A 21,037-nucleotide genomic window follows, 5' to 3' on the forward strand; every position below is an offset into this window, starting at 1 on the left:
AAAAGAACCTTCTTCAGTTTTTCTTTACCCATTTGAATTTATGGCCCCCCTTTACTCTCTCCAGAAGCTTGATCATTCTCCTTTACTTCTTCAAGTGCTCCAAGACTTCCTGTGAGCAGCTAGTTTCTCAGGAGTTTTAATTTCTGTTGTCTGGTTGTGGGGAACAGACACTGATCTTTTTCATTGTTTTTTTTCCAGGAAACCCCTCCACTTTGGAGGGGTCTATTCTGGTCTCTTTTCCACCTACTGTGCATATCAGGGTTGCAGCCTCCATCTTCTTTCGAGGTTTTCATTTTTTTAAATAGATGATCAGGGATCTCCAAACAAACACAACCTCTTCCCACAGTGTTACATTTAGATTTAAGGATGTTTAGGAGTGGGGTACAAGGAGGTACACCCTGTTGGAAAACACAAGATTACAGCATGACAAATGGGGCTACATGTGTGAGGGTGGAATGTGTACAATCAGGCCCTTGGCTTAGTGGGGTTTTGTGGCCTTAAGGAACCTAATGCACAGTTGTTACCAGGGTAACGAAAACTCCAGTATATACACTTCTTTCTTCAGCCTGCTCTGCCTGTTTGCCCCATTCAATTTGGGTGTCATGTCGACACCTATCCCCCCATTCTTTCTTGACCCGTTACTACTTGTTGAACGCTTTATCCTTGTTGACTACCTTGTTTTCGCAGGCATGCTGATTTTCTCTGCGTCCATTGGCATTTTCTTTGCCATCAAGGGAGTATTCAAATCTCATAAAGACTATTTGATGGCTGGTCACAGCCTGACTTGTTGGCCAGTGGCATTGTCTCTCACGGCCAGTTTCATGTCAGCCGTGACAGTGCTGGGGACTCCTGCTGAGATCTACCTCTTTGGAATTTCTTTTGGTCTTTTTGCTTTTGCCTATGTCTTTATGGTGGTGATCAGTGCTGAAGTGTTCCTACCTGTCTACTACCGGCTGAGGATCACCAGCACCTATGAGGTAGGAGGACCTCATCATGGGCTGTTAAGCATCTGTGCCTAAGAGTAGAGGTCAACTCCATTCTGCATGTTGTTCCTTAGACCACTTTATACATTAAAACCATCTGTGAGTGCAGGTGCAAAGATCTACTTTTAAATTCCTGAATTTGAACCAATGTTGGTTTTATATTCAGATTACAAATAGGGGCAATGAAAAAACAGTTTAAGACTACAAGGGTCCTGCTGGATTGTATCAAAGGTCCAACTAGCCCTGAATTTCTTTTCCTCATAGTGGCTAGCCGGAGGCTTCCAGAAAGCCCCCAACCAGGGTGTGAAGGTAAAAGCCCTCCCCAGTGTTTGGTATGCAAAGGTATACTGTACAGATAACTTTGATAAACCTATCCTCCATGAATTTGTCCAGTCCCCCTGTAAATCCAACCATGCTAGCTGCCATTGCCATGTTTTGTGGCAGCAAATTCCATGTTCATAGTAAAAAATGATTGCAGCTGTATGCACACTTACCTAAGGGCTTATATTTAAAAGGGTTGCACTTTTGTTTGGACTCAGTGGGACTTATTCATATATTTTAAACACCAGTTTAATTGAATGGCTTGTCCCAAATAAATTTGATGAGATACTGAGAATTCTCACAAAATTAAAATTCCCAGGGAAGAAATACTATCTCTTTACATATTTGGCATTATCTTCAAGTTCCAAAGTAATCCAAGGCAGTTAATAGATCAAGAAAAGCTGAAACCACTGTGTTAGCATAATAAAAACAGCAGGCAATACCATTAGTTAAATAAACGAAGACTTTTAAAAAGAAATTGGGGAAAAATTCTGCCAGTGGTCTTATAAATAACAGAGTTTTTACTAGCCATCTAAATACAGCAATAGAGTCTGGCAAATGCCCATTTACAAAACATTCCACAAGGTAGATGCCACTCTAGAAAAAGCTGTGCCCCTCTTAGCTGCCTGGTAGGACTCACAGTTTTTATGGATTCAAAGCTGAGCATATGATGATAAATTGAGCATGCAGAGAGGGACATGTGTTAACTGCTTGAAGTTAATAGTGTGGATATGCTATTCCTTTCCTTCTCCCAATCCCATCAGTTTTTTGTTTTCTGACACCACTTCCCTACATCAGAAACAGTAATCTCTAGCCAACATGCCACTTCACAGTGATCTCTAAAGCCTACTTAACAACAGGTGGAAACACACTGTTCTGCCAGTTTCAGTGCGTCTCCACTTCTCTCTTCTGAAAACAGGGACACACAACGCTAGTCAGATCCCGTACCTTTTTACTGTAAAACCTGATGGGAGAAGCTTGAGTGCCTTTTTAAAAAAATTCAGTTTCAAAGAGATTTGGCAACTGAATGACAGATCAACCCGTTCCCCACCAGACATAGCTAATGGAAACTCTTTGCTGTAGGCGACTAGTGTGTTTACAGCCTTGCCAGCTTTCCTTCTACAACCAACATAGCATCACCTTTTCAACATAGCAAAGCATATTTAAATTGTTTTAAACCACTGTGGTTATAAACAAAGAAAGCTTGTGAAGTGTCATTCTGTAGGAGCACTTTTACATAAACAAGCTAAAGGAGACTCAAGAAACTCCCCAAGTTTGTTGGGAGCTCATGAAGTTCAAATAGGTTTCAAACTGGGTTTGGATCTGTTGTCCGGAGATGCTTATCAGTTACCCATGCCTTAGCTCATCTTCACTTTTCCTTATCCTCTGTTCACTTTTGTCTTGTTTGTTTTACACCATAAACCCTTAACTTCCCAATGCATGTTATCTTCAACATAATCATGGGGGATTGGAATGCAAAAGTAAGGAACAGAGAAGAATTAGGAATTGTGGGGAAATGGGGCCTAGGAGACAGAAATGAAGCAGGAGAAAGACTTATTGAATTCTGTGAAGCCAATAATTTGTTTCTTGCGAACACATTTTTTGAGCAACTGAAAAGATGGCTGTACACATGGACATCACCAAATGGTCAATATAGGAATCAAATTGATTATATAATTGGTAGCAGAAGATGGAGAAGTTCCATACTTTCTGCGAAAACAAGACCAGGAGCAGACTACAGTACAGATCATGAACTGGTCGTATCGAAAATCAGAGTAAAGCTAATGAAGACCAACAAAGCAACCATAATGCCAAAATACAATTTAAATAACATCCCAGAAGCATATAAAGATCAATTAAGGAACAGGTTTGAGGCTTTAAACTTAGTTGACAGAGAACCAGAAGAACTATGGAATGAAGTCAGAGACGTTATCAGGGAAGAATGGAAAAAGACAATACCTCTAGTTAAAAAGAAAAAGACCTCAGTGGATGACTGAAGAAACTCTTAACATGGTAAAAGAGAGAAGGAAAGCAAAAGCAAAAGGAGATAGAAACACAGTCAGAACCCTAAATGCAACAATACAACAACAAGTACATAGGGACAAAGAGAACTATTACAATAGCTACTATATAGAAATAGAAGAGGACAACAAAAAGGGTAGAACAAGAGCCCTGTTCCACAAGATTAGAGAAATGAAAGGGAAATTTAAACCAAGAGTAGGGATGTTGAGTAATCAACAAGGGAACATACTGACTGACCGAGATAAAATAAAAGGAAGATGGAAGCAATACACTGAAGAACTCTATAAAAGAGATGCCCGGATGACAGATTCATTCATGGAGGAACCGTATGATGAAGAACCAGACATTTTAGAATGCGAGGTGAAAGCTGCTCTTAAAATACTTGGAAGAAACAAATCACCAGGAATAGATGGCATACCAATAGAGTTGCTACAAGCTACTGAGACTGAATCTGTCCAAACTTTGACAAAAATCTGTCAAGAAATATGGAAAACTAAACAATGGCCCACAGACTGGAAGCGTTCAATATACATCCTAATTCCAAAGAAGGGGGATCCCAGGGAATGCAGTAATTATTGAACTATTGCCTTAATATCCCATGCAAGTAAAGTAATGCTCAAGATTCTACAACAAAGGCTCTTACCATATATGGAGCGAGAAATGCCAGATGTCCAAGCTGGATTTAGAAAGGGAAGAGGCACCAGAGAACACATCGCAAACATACATTGGATAATGGAACAGACCAAGGAATTTCAGAAGAAAATCACCCTGTGCTTTATAGATTACAGCAAAGCCTTTGACTGTGTAGATCATGAAAAACTATGGAATGCTTTAAAAGAAATGGGGGTGCCACAGCATCTGATTGTCCTGATGCACAACCTATACTCTGGACAAGAGGCTACTGTAAGGACAGAATATGGAGAAACCTATTGGTTTCCAATTGGAAAGGGTGTGAGACAGGGATGTATTTTATCACCCTATTTGTTTAATCTATACGCAGCACGTATCATACGGAAAGCGGGATTGGACCAAGATGAAGGAGGTGTCAAAACTGGAGGGAGAAATATCAATAATTTAAGATATGCAGATGATACCATACTACTAGCAGATACCAGTAATTATTTGAAACAAATGCTAATGAAAGTTAAAGAGGAAAGCACAAAAGTAGGACTATAGCTGAATGTCAAGGAGACTAAAATAATGACAACAGAAGATTTATGTAGCTTTAGAGTTGAGAATGAGGACATTGAACTTGTCAAGGATTATCAATACCTCGGCACAGTCATTAACCAAAATAGAGACAATAGTCAAGAAATTAGAAGAAGGCTAGGACTGGGGAGGGCAGCTGTGAGAGAACTAGAAAAGGCCCTCAAATGCAAAGATGTACCACTGAACACAGTCAGGATCATTCAGACCATGGTATTCCCGATCTCTATGTATAGATGTGAAAGTTGGACAGTAAAAAAGGGGATAAGAGAAAAATCAACTCATTTGAAATGTGGTGTCTGAGGAGAGCTTTGTGCATACCATGGACTGTGAAAAAGACAAATAATTGGGTGTTAGAACAAATTAAACCAGAACTGTCACTAGAAGCTAAAATGATGAAACTGAGGTTATCATACTTTGGACACATCATGAGAAGACATGATTCACTAGAAAATACAATAATGCTGGGAAAAACAGGAGGGAGTAGAAAAAGAGGAAGACCAAAGAAGAGATGGATTGATTCCATAAAGGAAGCCACATACTTGAACTTACAAGATCTGAACAGGGTGGTTCATGACAGATGCTCTTGGAGGTCGCTGGTTCATAGGATCACCATAAGTTGTAGTCGACTTGGAGGCACATAACAACAACACATTCCTTTTCCCATGTGTTGGACTTTTTTCTTCTAAGAGATTCTGATTTTAAAAAACCTGTAGGAAGAGCTTATTATTGTTAAATCTCTGATTTTCAGTTTCTCAGTCTGATTCAGTAAAGGACATAAAATGAAGGTAGAATTACTGATTGTGAAATATGAGATGCAGCTAATGTTAGAACATTATTATTTATTCCTGCTTTTATTTATTACATTTATATCCCACCTTTCCTCTTAATGAGGTTTGAATAGGGGTGGATTAGGTCAGCTTCAAGTGGATTTTAACCCAGGTCTCCTCAGTCCTAGTCCAGCACTGAACTGCTACATCATGCTGGCTTCAGACTGACCTTTCAGAGCAGGCACTAGCAGAAAGTGATTTCACTGTTTGGAGCCCTCATCATAGAGACTCAAAAGCTTTTATTCAGAACTCTCATATAGTGATGAGGAGGGTATGATCTCAACAGGCTGCCACTTACACTCTCTCTGTTTTTTATCACATCAGCCCCATAAGCCATTTTATTAACCATAGCTGCCACCTGCATTTGCTCATCTTCCTCTCATACCAGTATTGTAAGCCACTTCACAAAAATCTGTGAAAGGAACATAGCCACCTTGCTCTTATTGGAGGCAATTGTAAACTCAGACCATACCAAATATGATGCAAGAGATCTATGCATTCCTGTAATTGTAACTTGTTTTAATTGTGTTTAATACTGAATTTTAAGCTGCTGTAACCCCCAGAGCTGCAATTAGCCACAGCTGAAGAGTCTTGGTAATCCTGCATAGAATTGTGGTGATGAACCATACTGACTATGGATGTTTACTCAGAAGGAAATCCCAGTGAATTCACTGAGATTTTACTTCCAAGTAAGTGTGCATAGAACTGCAAGCTCAAGCAGCATTTTCAAAAAAAAGAAATTGTCAATACTGTTTCTACAATATTTCTATATAATAATTATAATAATATATAATATATACAATATTTCTACATAGGTAGATTTGTATTAGATAGATGCTTGTATCTAAATATAGTTTGTGTCTTTCGCAGTACTTGGAGCTTCGATTCAATAAACCTATGCGTCTGCTTGGAACAGTGATGTTTATGATATTAACGGCAAGTAAAGCACAAATTCTATTGATTATAATACAAAATGCTTTTGTATTATAATCTGTTGTAAATTATAACTGGATTTTGATGTTTGCTTATACATGCCACTTCCAAAGCTTCCCTTTTTCTGGCCATATCTAACTTGTTTGACATCTTCATTCAGTATTTGGTGCTATCTGAGGTTAGGGTGGATTGATTTAAAATCATTATTTAAATTACCAAGAAAAAAAAATATTAAATTAGGGATAGGGAATCTTGTTCATCCCAAGGGTCACATTCGCTGCTGGGCAACCTTCCAGGGGCCACATGCCAATTGTGGGTGGGGCCAGAGGCAAACATGGGCAGAGCAACAAATGTAAATTTTACCTTTATACAGTAGGCTACTTTCTACACACTTTTCTATACCCCTCTTTATTTTCCATAAATGCAAGAGGCATTATCAGAGTTCAAGGACACATTCTATCCAGACAAAAACACTTGTGCTATGAAGTAGAGCCAGTAAGGGGTGTGGCCTGGGGAGAGTTCTGAGGGCCAGATAGAGAGGCTTGGAGGGCCACACTCAGCCCTCAGGCCTGTGGTTCTCAACTGCTGGTTTAAATCATTAATTTAAATCAAGTTTCCCATTTTGAAATTCATATAAAGTGCATTGCAATAGTCCAGTCAAGATGTTATCAATGCCTGCACCACTGTGGCCAAGCTATCCCTGTCCATGAACAGTCTTAGCTGGTGTATCAGCTGGAGCTGGAAGAAATAACTTCTGACTTCCTCCAATGACGCTGATGGATCCAAGATACTCCAAAGCTATTTACCTACTCCTTCAGGGAGAGTGCAACCCCATTAACACAGGCAATCTGCCAATTTCTTGAACTTGGGAACCACCCACCCACAAGGGCTTCTGCCTTACCAGGATTCAGCTTCAGTTTATTGGCCCGCATTCAGCCCATCACCAACTCCAGACAATGGTCCAGGACTTCCATAGCCTCACCTGATTCAGATGTTATGGAGAAGTAGAGCTGAGTCACACCAGCATACTGGCGATATCTTCTCCAAATCTCTTATTGACTACTTCCAACAGTTTCCAGCAGATCTTTAAAAGCATTGGGGACAAGATGGTGCCCTAGAGGATCTGATAATGCAAATTCCAGGGGGGCATCAAACAGTAACCCAAAGCTACTCTCTGTGAATAGTCCTGCAGGTAGGAAGAAAACCACGAGAGTACAGCATCACCAGTTCCTTTTTCACAGAGCCATTCCAGGAGGGTACCATGGCTGATGGTACCGAAAGCCAGTGAAAGAGAAAGTAACAGCAACAGGGTCACACTCTCCCAGCCCTCTCCCGATAAAGGCCTGAAGCCAGACTGAAATGGGTCAAGATCATTGGTATCTTCCAAGAATGTGTGTAGTTGTGCCACCACCACTCTTTCATTTCTACTATTGCATTAAAAAAAAGTTTCCTTTTTCTCTTTGTTGAGAAATTTGTACATAATATAAAAATACAACTACTCTTTTATTTATTTTATTTATTATTTTATTTATACCCCGCCCTTCCTTCCAGCAGGAGCCCAGGGCGGCAAACAGAAACACTAAAAACACTTTAAAACATCATAAAAAGACCTTAAAATACATTAAAACAAAACAACGTTAAAAACATTAAAAAAAACTTTTAAGACATCTTTTTTAAAAAAGGGTTAAAGATATTAAAAAACATATTAAAAGCTTTTGATCACCTTGTCCAAGAAAGGAGTATTAGTAACTGACCAATAAATGTTTAGCACAGAGTTTGCCAACTTTTTTGGATCAGAGTGCACATTTCAAATTTTGAGAGAGGGCATCAGTCACAAAATGGCTGCCATGGGAGTGTGGCATAACACAAAACAGCTGTCATGGAGGTGTGGCATAACACAAAATTAGAGAGTAGTCATGGTGAAGCTTTTCCTGATAATTTTATCTCCATACAAGAAAAGGCTTGTCCTGTTGAATTTATGCCTGCCATACAGCTGTTAAAGGCACAAGAACCCTGTTTTCCCCAATGTCAACCCTAAACCAAAGTCTAGGCTGCCATCCTGTACCCATTTACCTTGAAGTAAACCCCCTTAAATACAAAGAAGCTTACTTTTGAGTAGACATGTATACCATTGTACTGTAAGTTAACTATACAGTGATTTCTTAATGAGTCCCTAATCTTTAGCTCCTGCAAAGCAAGAGACATGCCTAAGTCTTTTTGCAAAGTTTTCACATTTGCCTTTTTGGGGGAGGGGAACTCTTTAACAGTCACCCACCCTTATTTTGTAGTAGTATCTGCAGAAAATAATTTCTAGGCACAACCTGTGTTTGGTATTTTAAAAATATGTGTGAAATAGGAATAGTTTTGTGGTCCTATTTCTTAGCAGAGATATAAATGCAAGCAGTGGGATGAGAATCATCCAGTCCACCCTTTCCCTCGGACACAAATAATTACAGACACAATCTTCTTAAGTAAAAGATGAAGAATGTTTACTCACAACCTTTCATAAGTTCAGAAACATAGGCTCTGGCTTAGATAGAAAAGTAGAAGTCTCAGTCTACGATAATGGTCATTGGAAGAAAAGCCATATAGATTTATTTTATTTATTTTTATTTTATTACATTTTTAGACCGCCCTATAGCAATAAGCTCCCAGGGCGGTGTACAGCATAATAAAACAGGTTAAAATACAAGTGGATGTGAATACAATACACAATAAAACATAATTAAAAATTTTCAAATTTAAAATCAGATTTTAAATTTTTTTTTTTGCTTATTCTAACAACCTGATCTCAGGTGAACATCCTGGTTGCTAGGGAAAAAAGGGCAAACTGTGGAGATTGCAAGGACTAGGAAAAGAAAAACAGGAGGACAAGAGCACTGAAAGGGAGGGCAAAAGAGCACACCAGGAATTCCTGTTGCCTAGTATCCAAACAGCTCATTTATCAACCACAGCTCTGACATCACTCATTGGCTAATAACACTGACAGGAAGGAGCAGCCAGGCTGGCTCATTTCACAGAAATCGGTTAGAAGGGTACTGTCCTGGCCAGTTCCATGGGATTCAGACTTGCTGGTGTATTTTTCTCTGTTATATTTAATGTGGAACTTCAGTCTAGGATTTTGCATCTCTACACAATATAATTGGGCTTGACTACTCAAAGCTAAGATGTTGTTGCAGCAATTAGACACACCCTATACAACCCTTAATATGTTCAGGGTATGGTCTTCTTGCATTGGAAAGGTGTCACAGAATGGGAATGTATGAGCAAGTGAGTGCTCCTCGTAGTTGGAAAAGTGGGGGCTCTCTGTGCCTACCGACACAGCTATCTGCATGTTCAGCACGATGGTGGCAGCAGCACCTCATCGAAGTCTCCTCTAGAGAATATATGTGTGGCTGCAACAGGTTGGGCAAAGGAGGGGGTGGAGGAGAGGAGAAGGGGCTGACTCCTGGTCAGCCAGCATTCCCTCTGTTGTAACTGGAGCTGAGGAGGATGAGCAGTCACTGTCTAGTACTTCTGTTTCAGCACCTCGCTGTTGCAAACCACTGAACCCCTTTCCTGTGTTCCACTCTATTTCATTTTTCTCCTGATCACTCCAGGAACACTCCACAGGGCTCATGACAGGTACCTGCACATTTTGCTCCCTAGCTTGCTTTCTAGAAGGGCAACAGACTTCCTTTTTCAAAAAAAAATGAAAGCTCACATTCTGGGCCAACTGCTGGGGGCCTTTGTGGATGCCATGGTGCCCATGGGCAATGATTTGGCAACCCCTGATCTAGCACAGTTTTGATCTAAAGTTGTCATCTTTAGAAGAGGTTGTGTAATTTTACTCTTTTATACTTCTCATAATAAGACACTGTCTGGACCCATACAGTCAAACTTCCACAGCTAGTTTTAATCAGCCAAGATGGGAAAGGGTAGAGAGCACATGTGGATGGACACATACTAACAAGCACCTTGTCCACAACATCAGGCCGCATCAACTGAAACTGATCCCACAAAACCTGGCTAGATGAAATATTGGATGCCTCATCTGGACTTGCTATAATAACAACATGAAGGTCATTGCAGTTGAGTGGTATTTCCCCCCTTGAAGTACCTTACAAACAAGTCACAGTGGGCAACTGAAGGATCTAGTGCTTCAGTAACTCAGCCAGATAGTTCCCTGGAATACCAGGATGCTGAACTGGGCTCCACAGCTTCCAAGAGGGCACTCAGGAGCAATCATGTTGATAGCCCATCTCACCATTTCATAGTGAGACTAGACTCTCAACAGGATAATCAGCTCTGACTACTGGCAAATCCCTTGGATCATTCAGAAATCCATCAGAATCCATCCATTTCTGAGGGTGGACCATACAAATAGTCCTCCACCCATGTGTAGAAGCTATAATTCCAAACCTCGTTAGGGTCTAACCATGACAATTGAGTAGTATTCACCCCTCCCTTCATGCCATCATCTTCAATGCTTGAGAAAAAGACCAAATCGAGGGTATGCTCTGCTGCATGTGTTGGGGTAATGACTACCTGAAACATCCCTATGGATGTTGTGAGGTCCCAAGCTGGCCTGTTAGAGGTGGGCTCAGTATGAATGTTGAAATCTCATGGTTGTGGGTTCTTCCAACATCACAGTCAAGACTACCTCAGCCAGTTCAGCTAAGGAGGCCATTGAGCAGCAGAGTGGGAGGTACAGCACCCAACACACATACACACACAGGCCATTGAGAGAGTGCCTGTTTTAGTGATGCTACTCGGCAGCACCCTGATACTTCCAGCTAGTGTCCCCCAACATAGATACACATGCTGGCCTTTCCCTGAGAGCAGTGTCCCATTTCCTTGCCTGCCTTTTGTGTGTGTGTGTGTGTGTGTGTGTGTGCTTTGGTGGTTTCAGCCTGCTTAGGTGGCAGCAGCTCAGCAGAGAATGGTACCTAGGGATGGGCAAGTGTGTCAGTTTTAGGTTCTCTCGGTTTTTATTTTTGCAATCTTAAGTTCAGTTTTCCCCTTTTCATTTTAGTTTGTAATTTTTTTAAAAAAATGGGTCCTTGTGAAAATCTATTTGCATTTTAGTGTAAATTTCTATACTATACCCATTTTTGTATGCAATTTTGCCTAATATACACATTTTTGCAGAGCAATTTCCCTTAAATATTGTTTGTTATTTTCACTAATATATGTTTTTTAATGCACACTTTACTGTAGTATATGCATTTTTGCACACATTATTTGGCTGCAGAACCCTGTTGCAAAATTTGAACCACTGTGAATTTCAGTGGATGGTTGTTATTTTGGTTCATGTATTGTTTCAGAAAGTGTGAATTAGGTAGGTTTGCCTTTACATGTGAACTGAATTGAATGTCTCCGCCATCCCTAGTCACCACATTTGCAGGTGACAGGATTTGTTGAAGCCTGGCTAAGGCCGCAGTTGTATTCATACTTGTTTGGAAAGAACTCTTGCTGGACAAAGTGGAATTTATATTTGAGTAGGATGGTGGGCTGTGACCAAATGCCTAGAACTTTTCAGAAGCAAGGGATAGTAGTTAGCAGGGCAAAATAGTGTTTCTCTATGTGAATTATTATTAGTTGATAGGATCATAAATATTAATAATTTCAGAACTGAACACATTGCAGAGTTCCAGTCATTAGATAGGTTAACCTCATATATTCCTGAAACTGGTCATTTACTGAATATGCCTTACATCTTTCAGTGCTTAGCTCATATTGTGATTTTGGGTCTTAATGTTATTTTGAACATTGGGGTGATTTTCAGGGCTCTTGGTTTAAGCTGATGAGGTGTGATTTGCCACAGTCGTTTGTTTATTGCATTTATATCCCACCTTTCTTTCATCATAGAACCCAAGGTGACATACATGTGGTTCCCAGGCGGTCTCCCATCCAGGCACTGATCAGTCCCAGACCTGGTTAGCTTCAGCAAGGTGGTGGCATCATGTGCCTTCAGACCATAGCCTGGGACCATGCAGGTCTTTGGAAAGTATCCAAATCATTTATTTATTTTCTTATTTATTAAAAGCATTTATATATTGCTCCACACTCAAGCAGTATCTAGGCAGTGTACAATATGAATATAAAGTCAAGGAAAATATTATTTTAATTCAACAAAAGCACAATACAATATACAGTATAATAGGAATGCTGTTGGGGTCAACATCAATGGCCAGCAGAGCCATTGGGCAGATAGATATGTCTCTCATGATATCACAGATTACACAATATGGATCTGGGGATAGAGTTAGTATGCTAAGAGGTGTTCTCTCTGTCTGTATGAGGACATAACCAAATGTAATACTATGGTGTTAAATAGTTTGGAAAATATTGCTATAAACACTACTTCATAGATATGATGGGTGGCTTATTGTAGGTGTGCTCATGCCTCTCTTAAGGAGGAAGATATGAAAGGGTGAAGTCTTTCAAGTGACTTAGAGAAACATAGTCACTGAATTCTTCAAAGACAGGCAGGCCAAGGCTTTAAGTGGTTCAGAATGGAGGTCCTATTCTTTCAAGGGCTTTTCCTTTTAAAAAAGAAAGAATCCCAGTATCAGGTGTCAGGTTAGTTTTGTAGGTGAATCCTTAGAGGGGTTTTCTCAATTTGAGGTTCTAAACTCTAGTGGTGCATAGCTTTTACTTTGGTGTACCTTTTTATTTAGCTTCAATTCTGCCTTGCCTATGAAGTTTAAATTTTAACTAACTCTTTCCACAGTGAATTGACCTAATAATAGTTATTTCATATTTAAATCATATTTAAACTAGCATAGAACAAATAATTCTTAGAATGACCATTCATTTCACATGCATGCTTATTTATTTGTTTCACTTCCTCAGATATTGTACACTGGAATTGTTATATATTCTCCGTCTTTGGCTTTGAATCAAGGTAATGTAAACATATTCTTTAACACCATTTAAATACCAGGGTTTACTGGATCATTGTTTTAGTTGGGGTGGGGGCTATGTCTGCTTCCTTGGGTCTCCTGGCTTCAGGTCCCATTGTTCAATGGGGATTACTTCCAGGTCAGTCTATATAGGGTTGCAGCCTTTAAACATTCTTATTCCCTTTGTAAAGTGAGGAAAGAGAAGAGGAAGAAGAATTAAGGTGCCAGATGAATTTCACTGGTGAGAGCATTCCAGATGCCACCAAGGCCACATTAGAGGGGGCTTTTGGAATGGTGCCACTGATGGATCCTCACTCCCCCAATACACACGCACATCTCACAATATGGCCACACTTTTTTCTTTGGAAAGTCCTATGGACCAGAGCATAGTAACAGGTGGTCACTGGCTCCTATTCAACAGCGACACTGCCACCCTCTCTCCACTAACGTGTCACCTGGGGCTATGATGAGGAGCGCAGTAAAGTGGGACAGCCAAATTGGGCCAGTAAGAGGCCCTTTTGTGTCATTGTGGCCCTTGGTCAGTACCTGACCTGGCCAACTACTAACGTTGGGCTGAGTGCCATCACCAAACAGACCCTCTCCCTCATGGCCACCCACCTCTCCTCTTTAGGAGGAGGAACCTGAGCTGCCTGGGTTGAAGTAGCACATCATTGGAAATACTCATCTCCTTTTACAATGGCAGGTTGGTGGGGAAAAGTGTGGGTTTTAGCTTAAGCAGAAAAGTTAACTGAGAGGAATTGGTCATTAAGAGGTATGAAGATAAAAGAGATTTGAAGATGTCTGATATCCTTTTATTATATATGTGGTACAGAAAGATGGAATGATATTGCCACCATTGTCACAAAAATCTTGTTGGTTAGACATAATTCCAAAGAGATTCTGAGCAATGGGCTGACTTAGTGCTTATACTTGTTTTTGGTCTCTTACTGTAATAATCGGGATTTTTTTTTTTTTTAAATTTCTAGGCCGCCTATCTGGCCGAATTAACGGCCACTCTAGGCGGCGTACATAGACTAAAATATAACATAGAGTAAAATATAACATATAATACTAAACAAAACCCCAGTAGTCTATAGACATACCGAGCCTCAGGTTCACGCACACATACACACACACGGTCTCTGCCCCCTTCAGCACTTGCTGCTTTTGTAGCTGGAGAGAGACAGGGCCCCACCCTTCCAGGCCAGGTGGAAATCAGCCAGAAATGCAGGGAGCAGGTCTTGCAGAAACTCACACAGGTAGATGGTCTCTGGCCCCTTCAGCAGTTGCTGCTTTTGTAGCTGGAGAGAGACAGGGCCCCGCCCTTCCAGGCCAGGTGGAAATCAGCCAGAAATGCAGGGAGCAGGTCTTGCAGAAACGCACACAGGTAGATGGTCTCTGGCCTCTTCAGCAGTTGCTGCTTTTGTAGCTGGAGAGAGACAGGGCCCTGCCCTTCCAGGCCAGGTGGAAATCAGCCAGAAATGCAGGGAGCAGGTCTTGCAGAAACGCACACAGGTAGATGGTCTCTGGCCTCTTCAGCAGTTGCTGCTTTTGTAGCTGGAGAGAGACAGGGCCCCGCCCTTCCAGGCCAGGTGGAAATCAGCCAGAAATGCAGGGAGCAGGTCTTGCAGAAACGCACACAGGTAGATGGTCTCTGGCCTCTTCAGCAGTTGCTGCTTTTGTAGCTGGAGAGAGAGAAACAAATTGTATTTGCTTTACATACCATGCAGTTTTGGGGTTGTGAGGGGGGTTGTCTTCTGTTGTTGTTACATGAAAATTATTCAATAAAAATATTTTCCAAAAGGAGGGGGAACCTGGAGGGAAAGCCAGGAGAAAGGCCCCCAATAAAGATCTTAAGGTCTAGGCAGATATATTACTCAGCAATTGCTCAAGTTTGTTTGGTACTCACCACCAAATTAATATTTACATTTCTTGTTGATAGTGAACTTTAAATTCATAAATCCGATGATGGTTTTTTCATATGCATTTATTTCTTGCCATCTTTGTGTTAATTAATTGACCTAAATGTATTTTTTCACATGCCCTTAGAAATGTTTCAAAAACACATATATTTTTTTTTCTTTCAGTTACTGGATTTCAGTTGTGGGGGTCTGTTATTTCAACAGGAATAGTCTGTACTTTCTATTGCACACTGGTATGTTCAGTTTATTTTAATAAACATTCTGGTTCCTGGATGTTCTATTAACCTTTTTTAAGGTAATGATATATCTCAAGTTTAACTTTAAAATTAGGTATATGCTCCTATTTATCTCTGTACTGATATTGCATCAGCCTTGCATTTAATAACTTGCCCAGTAGCCATAGGCAACAAGGAATTCCATGCTCTGTCCCTCTTCTGCCAGTTTGCTTGCTAGAAGGCCCTTTTTTAAAAAACTAGCCTTCTAAGAGGTTTTGTGTTAGTGCTGGCCATACTACATACATGTGATTTCCAGGTCTCCCATCCAAGTACTGACCAGATCCAGGTCTTGAGCAAGGCTGTGGCTTTATGTGCTTTCAGATCACAGCATAGGACTGTTGTAATGAGTTAAAATTAAAAATTTATAGTGGAATAAAATCAAATAACATTAAATGAAACATATGTTTGCCTCCCTTATGAGAAAGTACGGGAGTTTTTCCGCTTATCAGCTTCATTTGCAATTAAAAATGTTGGTCCCAGCTTACCAGACCAAAGGTCAAGGATAAAGGAAGTTTGGAGGGAGAACAGAGAAGTGGACCAGAATAGACAGATGCTGAGAAATCAAATAATGATGTATTTCCGATTAGCTATGCATTTCTAATGATATGTATGTGACGTACCTATAGCCTATAAATATGATGGATGTCAGCACTTCTGGAGAGTCACTTAAGGGTGGCCCTCCCTTTGCAAAGGCTCAATAAAGGCAAACATTTGCGGTACCCTGGTCTCGTCTCTATTCCTTATTGGCAACTTGGGGAATATAGAGTTCCTATCAGTCTGGCCTCCATTCAGGCTTGACTCCTTTTGTAACAGGACTAAGTCATCTTAGCGGGTAGCAAAAAATGTTGGAGGCTAATAGGTTTTGTGGGCTCATCTGCAAAGTTGTGCTACATGCTTACATTGGTTTTATACCACTGTGAAGATCCTGTTTTCCTGAAAAAAATCCTTAAAAGTTTAGTTTGATTAGGTGCTGGGAATTTTTCTTTTCAACATCTCTGGCTCCCTCTCACCACATTTGTAGTGTGGATGTACCATGGTATCAGTTGCATAGATAACCCTAAGATGTAAGTGAGTCTCTGGGCCAGAGATCCATTTATTATTATTTATTTATTAAATTTATATCCTGCCCTTCCTCCCAGAAGGAGCCCAGAGCAGCAAACAAAAATGCTAAAAGCACTTTAAAACATCTTAAAACAAAACAACCTTAAAAACATATTAAAACAAAACATCTTTAAAAACTAGATTCTGTGTGCATATCTGTATTGAGAGAACTGATTTTTTTGTTTACTGAATGCTGTATCTGCTGTTTCCAAATAGGGTGGCCTAAAAGCAGTAGTCTGGACAGATGTTTTCCAGTTTATACTGATGATATGTGGGTTTATAGCAGTGATTGCTCGGACTATGGTAATTAAAGGAGGATTGGGTCCTATTCTGGATGATGCTCGCCGTGGAGGAAGATTAAGAGCATGGGAGTAAGTGTCCTTTTGCTTGGGCAGCAACATGATACCTCAGACATTCTTAAAGGTTTTGAGTTGTTCAGTAAGTGGACAGCTCAAGAGGAAGTAACTTCCTTGATAAAATCTCATGGGTATGTCTCTGAAAGCAAGATGGTGAGGAAACAGAAAGCATTGATCCACTCCATCCTGGGCTACACTGAGATCTCGCTGACAGAGAAGAAGTGAGCGGGTGAAGGCAGGTACTTCTATCCTAGTTCCAGTTTTTAATTTTTTTAAAAAACTATATCCCTTACATTGTTCCCGATGGCAGAGAAATAAAAGGATTTGATTTATGCCAGTTCATGGGCTGGTATAAATCACTCTCTGATTTCCAGGCATGTCAAGGGCCTGGGAAGGCTACTGATCTTTTGGATGCAAGTCTTCAGTAGGCCTTCCTGTAGCATCCCCCCAACACTCCCCTTTCTAACTCTATTGACATCAGAGTACTGATGTTAGTAGAGCACAGGGTGCAGAAGGTGCCACTCAAGTAGGGAAAGGGGATTCCATGTCAGTTCTTCCTCTGTGATGTTAGTGCACTCTGTCTGACCTCAGAAAGGGAGATCCAATAGCTCCTGAGACAGTGCCACTATTCTTCCTAGTGGAAGTAGGGCAGTGTGAGCAACTCTCGTGTTGAGGTGCACACAGGATGTAGGGTAGGGCATGCTTGGGATTACCCACTTTCACATCTTATATTTTAATATTTTTTAGTTTATTGCAGTTTTTTATGGTTACTTGGTTTAACTGTACGTTGTAGTTATCGTATGCTTCTCTCTAGACACTGATGGGGTATCTTGCAGCAGGACTACACAAAGAGGGATTCTGCACTACTGTAGCATGGTCTGGGTTGGGTGGAGTTCCTCCTAGGTGATGTTAGCATTGGTTTGAGGGCATAGTCTGCTACCAGGAGGTGCTACTAAGAGCATAGACTGCTCTACTTTCACTGAGAAGTAGAGAAATTTCTTGAGAAATTCTAAATCCCCTCTTTCCTCCATTGGACTCCTAATTTTTTTCCATGTCAAAACTTAGACTTTTTAAAAATATCTTTTATCTCTTCCACTTAGCTTTAATCCAAGCCCTCTGCAAAGGCATACTGTGTGGACAGTTATCGTTGGTGGCAGTTTCACTTGGCTTGGCATATATGGAGTAAATCAGTCTCAAGTTCAACGATACCTTGCTTGCAAATCACAACTTCATGCAAAACTGTAAGACTACATATCATAAATCCATTGTTCCATTCTAAACATTCTCATGGGCAGCAGTGGATTGCTCACATGCTCCTTCCTGTGAGCATGGCTTATCTGTGTTTCAACCTATAGGTGCTGGATATGTTGTTTTGTTCCCCATGAAATATCTTTTTGTGCATTGATTTCACTTAGAAATGTTATTTGCAATTAGAAATTGGCTTCCAAATGTGGATCACCATTGCAGAATTGAAGTGACTGCTGAGTAACCTGCCATTTTGCAGAATCTATATTTGGACATAGAATCATAGAATAGTAGAGCTGGAAGAGACCAATAAGGCCATCGAGTCCAACCCCCTGCTCAATGCAGGAATCCATCTTAAAGCATACCTGACAGGTGGCTGTCCAGCTGCCTCTTGAATGCCTCCAGTGTTGGAGAGCCTCCCTAGGTAATTAGCAGAGCTTGGAAAAGTTACTTTTTTGAACTACAACTCCCATCAGCCCCAGCCAGCATGGCCACTGGATTGGGCTGATGGGAGTTGTAGTTCAAAAAAGTAACTTTTCCAAGCTCTGGAATTAGTTCCATTGTTGTAGTACTCTGTTAGGAAGTTTTTCTTTTAAGTTGCATATTTGCTAAAAACATCTTAATGAAAGTGAGTTACCGAAGTTTCTATTTTGCAAATATGATAAATATGATACCAGTGTTCGACTTAGCAATAATCTGTAGCCAATCCAGCAAAGATCTACATCAGGAAGAGACTTTCATAGGGAAACCTACTGTGTATAAAGCTTGTTGGTATGTCTTGTAATTAATTCAAAACAATTTGCATTAATCCATAGGGATCCCCTTGCATCTCAGGCATGGTGTATCCACAGCTCTGTTCACATAGAGCTCCTTCAGATGATTTGTGTATTCTGTGTTCATCCTGATTTGCTTGCACAAAGCTTACATGGTGGTTAGATTGTGTCTCATCTTCATTGAGCATCTGTTCTGATTAGTTAACAGGGTGGTTATATAACAACGAGCATTCATCCTGTATTCATTCTGATTTGCTTACACGCCTTCCTGTTAGTTGTTCTTTCATCTCACATTTTTCAAAGCATTTCTCTGTCACTTTCCAAACTGCAAAAAAATGTTGTTTTTTAAAGTGGATTTGTTGTGCTATGGCAACAGAGCACTTTAATCCACTCTAAATGTGCGTACCTAAAGTTCAGTTGTGCACTTTCCTCCTACAAAATACTGAAAGTCTGCGGGCATGCATAGTCTTCGGCTGCTTTTGGAGTCTGTGTGCTTTAATGTGTAATGTGGTAACTCTCCCCTATTTTCACATAATTTTAGCAAGAACAAAACTTCTTAAACTTTCTTTTCTAACCTTTTCTCACAGCTCTCTCTATATAAATCTTGTTGGACTCTGGATAACTCTTGCTTCTGCAGTGATGAGTGGGCTCTCACTGTACTCTGTATACAAGGATTGTGACCCATGGACGTCTGGCTTTGTGTCAGCACCAGATCAGGTTTAATATTACTGTCAAATGAAATGCTTAAATATGAAATTTGGATTTGAACTTTTTTCTTTTGCATCTTCCATGTAGATGATTCAGCTTTAAATAAGCCTTTTGGATACATAACATAATTAACACTTTATGTTTGTCAGGAACAAAGAAAACTACTCTTTTACTTGAAGTAACAGACAGGTATAATAAAACAATGAAGCAAGAAACCCTTTCATTCCTGAAGAGAGCAGGAATTTCAAATATCAATATTCTGTAGAAATAAATAATATGTTTATGAAGTCTTTTGAGTTGAACTCATCTGATGCATTACAACAGCCAGAGTTAACATGAACAATTGGCTTCTCCTAGTTAGTAGCTAAAGCGAGTTAAAAATGTGAACCATTACATAATTTTCAGTATCTTCTGAAAGCCCATATCCCTGCCCTCTGTTGGAGTTTACCTGTTTTTTTCCACTTGCTCTGGTTCCTCTTTATCTCTAGTTCTTTAAAGTCACCCTTACCTCTTACCTCCCCCACTTCTTTCAGATGACAGCCCTTGGAAAACAGGCTTCCAAGACCAGAGAAAACAAGCCAGTTGTTTGGGTGGTCTGTAAGCCAGCCCAACCAAGATTTTCCAATTCCAGGGTACTTCTAGCTCCAGCCCTCTGTGTTCCAGCAGAAGCTGGGCTTGGGACATAAGCACCTAGTGCCAAATTTTATGAATCCCAGCCTCAGTAGTATTGGGGTAGCAAGCGCCCATGATCCCAAGGTGACCTCTGAATCAGATGGCCAAATCACATTTTACCCTGCAGCCGCCATCTCTCTCAGAGAGTTTACATGGAACTTAGTTGGATTAACAAACGGGTCTCAGCAAACAGAGGACACTTCTCCTAGTTTGCTGCCCTCTAGTATCAATAGCATGCAAGTATGTTTTGAGTGTTATATGACATAACTAAAATTAAAATATGATTTTTTCAAATAGAGGTTAAAATTTTAAAGAACAGAGCAAAAAAGTTTAATATTTCTCAATTTTGGAATTTTTTAGCTTATGCCATATTTGGTGCTGGAGATTTTGGGTGATTTTCCAGGAGTTCCAGGACTTTTTGTGGCTGGCACCTTCAGTGGGACATTAAGGTAAGCTTGCATGGGATATAAAGCTAACTTTGACTCATGATATCCTAGCTTTAGAGTCTGGAAAGTAACTCATGACTTCTAGCCAGCCCACTTTTAAAATGATAAACCAGTGTCTCTCAGGCCAAACTACACATTATGTTAAACACATGGCTTTGTTTTGCATTTTTTAAAAAAATATTAATAGCAGTTATATGGGAGCCCAACTGGGATCATAGGAAGGGGGTTTAACCCTTTCTTTCTACACTGCAGTCCTGATTAGAATCATTCCCCTGCTATTTGGCACTTGAGATAAGCTTAGTCCTGATTAGCCTCTCTCATAACTGCTATTTAAACTTAAAAACCAAACCATGCATT

At 40.3% G+C, this 21,037-nt stretch overlaps 1 protein-coding gene across 1 annotated transcript in view; it reads left to right on the plus strand.

The window, feature by feature from the left end:
* Window positions 1–764: 764 nt before the first annotated feature.
* The window catches only part of LOC133363421 (sodium-coupled monocarboxylate transporter 1-like), a 73,576-nt gene continuing 53,303 nt past the window's right edge, over window positions 765–21,037 (plus strand). Inside the window, exons 1-8 of the mRNA XM_061582833.1 lie at window positions 765–977; window positions 6,233–6,298; window positions 13,133–13,184; window positions 15,270–15,337; window positions 16,697–16,851; window positions 17,937–18,077; window positions 19,442–19,571; window positions 20,595–20,683. Of these exons, the coding sequence (XP_061438817.1) occupies window positions 765–977; window positions 6,233–6,298; window positions 13,133–13,184; window positions 15,270–15,337; window positions 16,697–16,851; window positions 17,937–18,077; window positions 19,442–19,571; window positions 20,595–20,683 (914 nt within the window). The remainder of the gene's footprint in view (window positions 978–6,232; window positions 6,299–13,132; window positions 13,185–15,269; window positions 15,338–16,696; window positions 16,852–17,936; window positions 18,078–19,441; window positions 19,572–20,594; window positions 20,684–21,037) is intronic.

Source organism: Rhineura floridana, chromosome 8 (genome assembly GCF_030035675.1).
Source record: "Rhineura floridana isolate rRhiFlo1 chromosome 8, rRhiFlo1.hap2, whole genome shotgun sequence".
Classification (NCBI taxonomy): domain Eukaryota; kingdom Metazoa; phylum Chordata; class Lepidosauria; order Squamata; family Rhineuridae; genus Rhineura; species Rhineura floridana.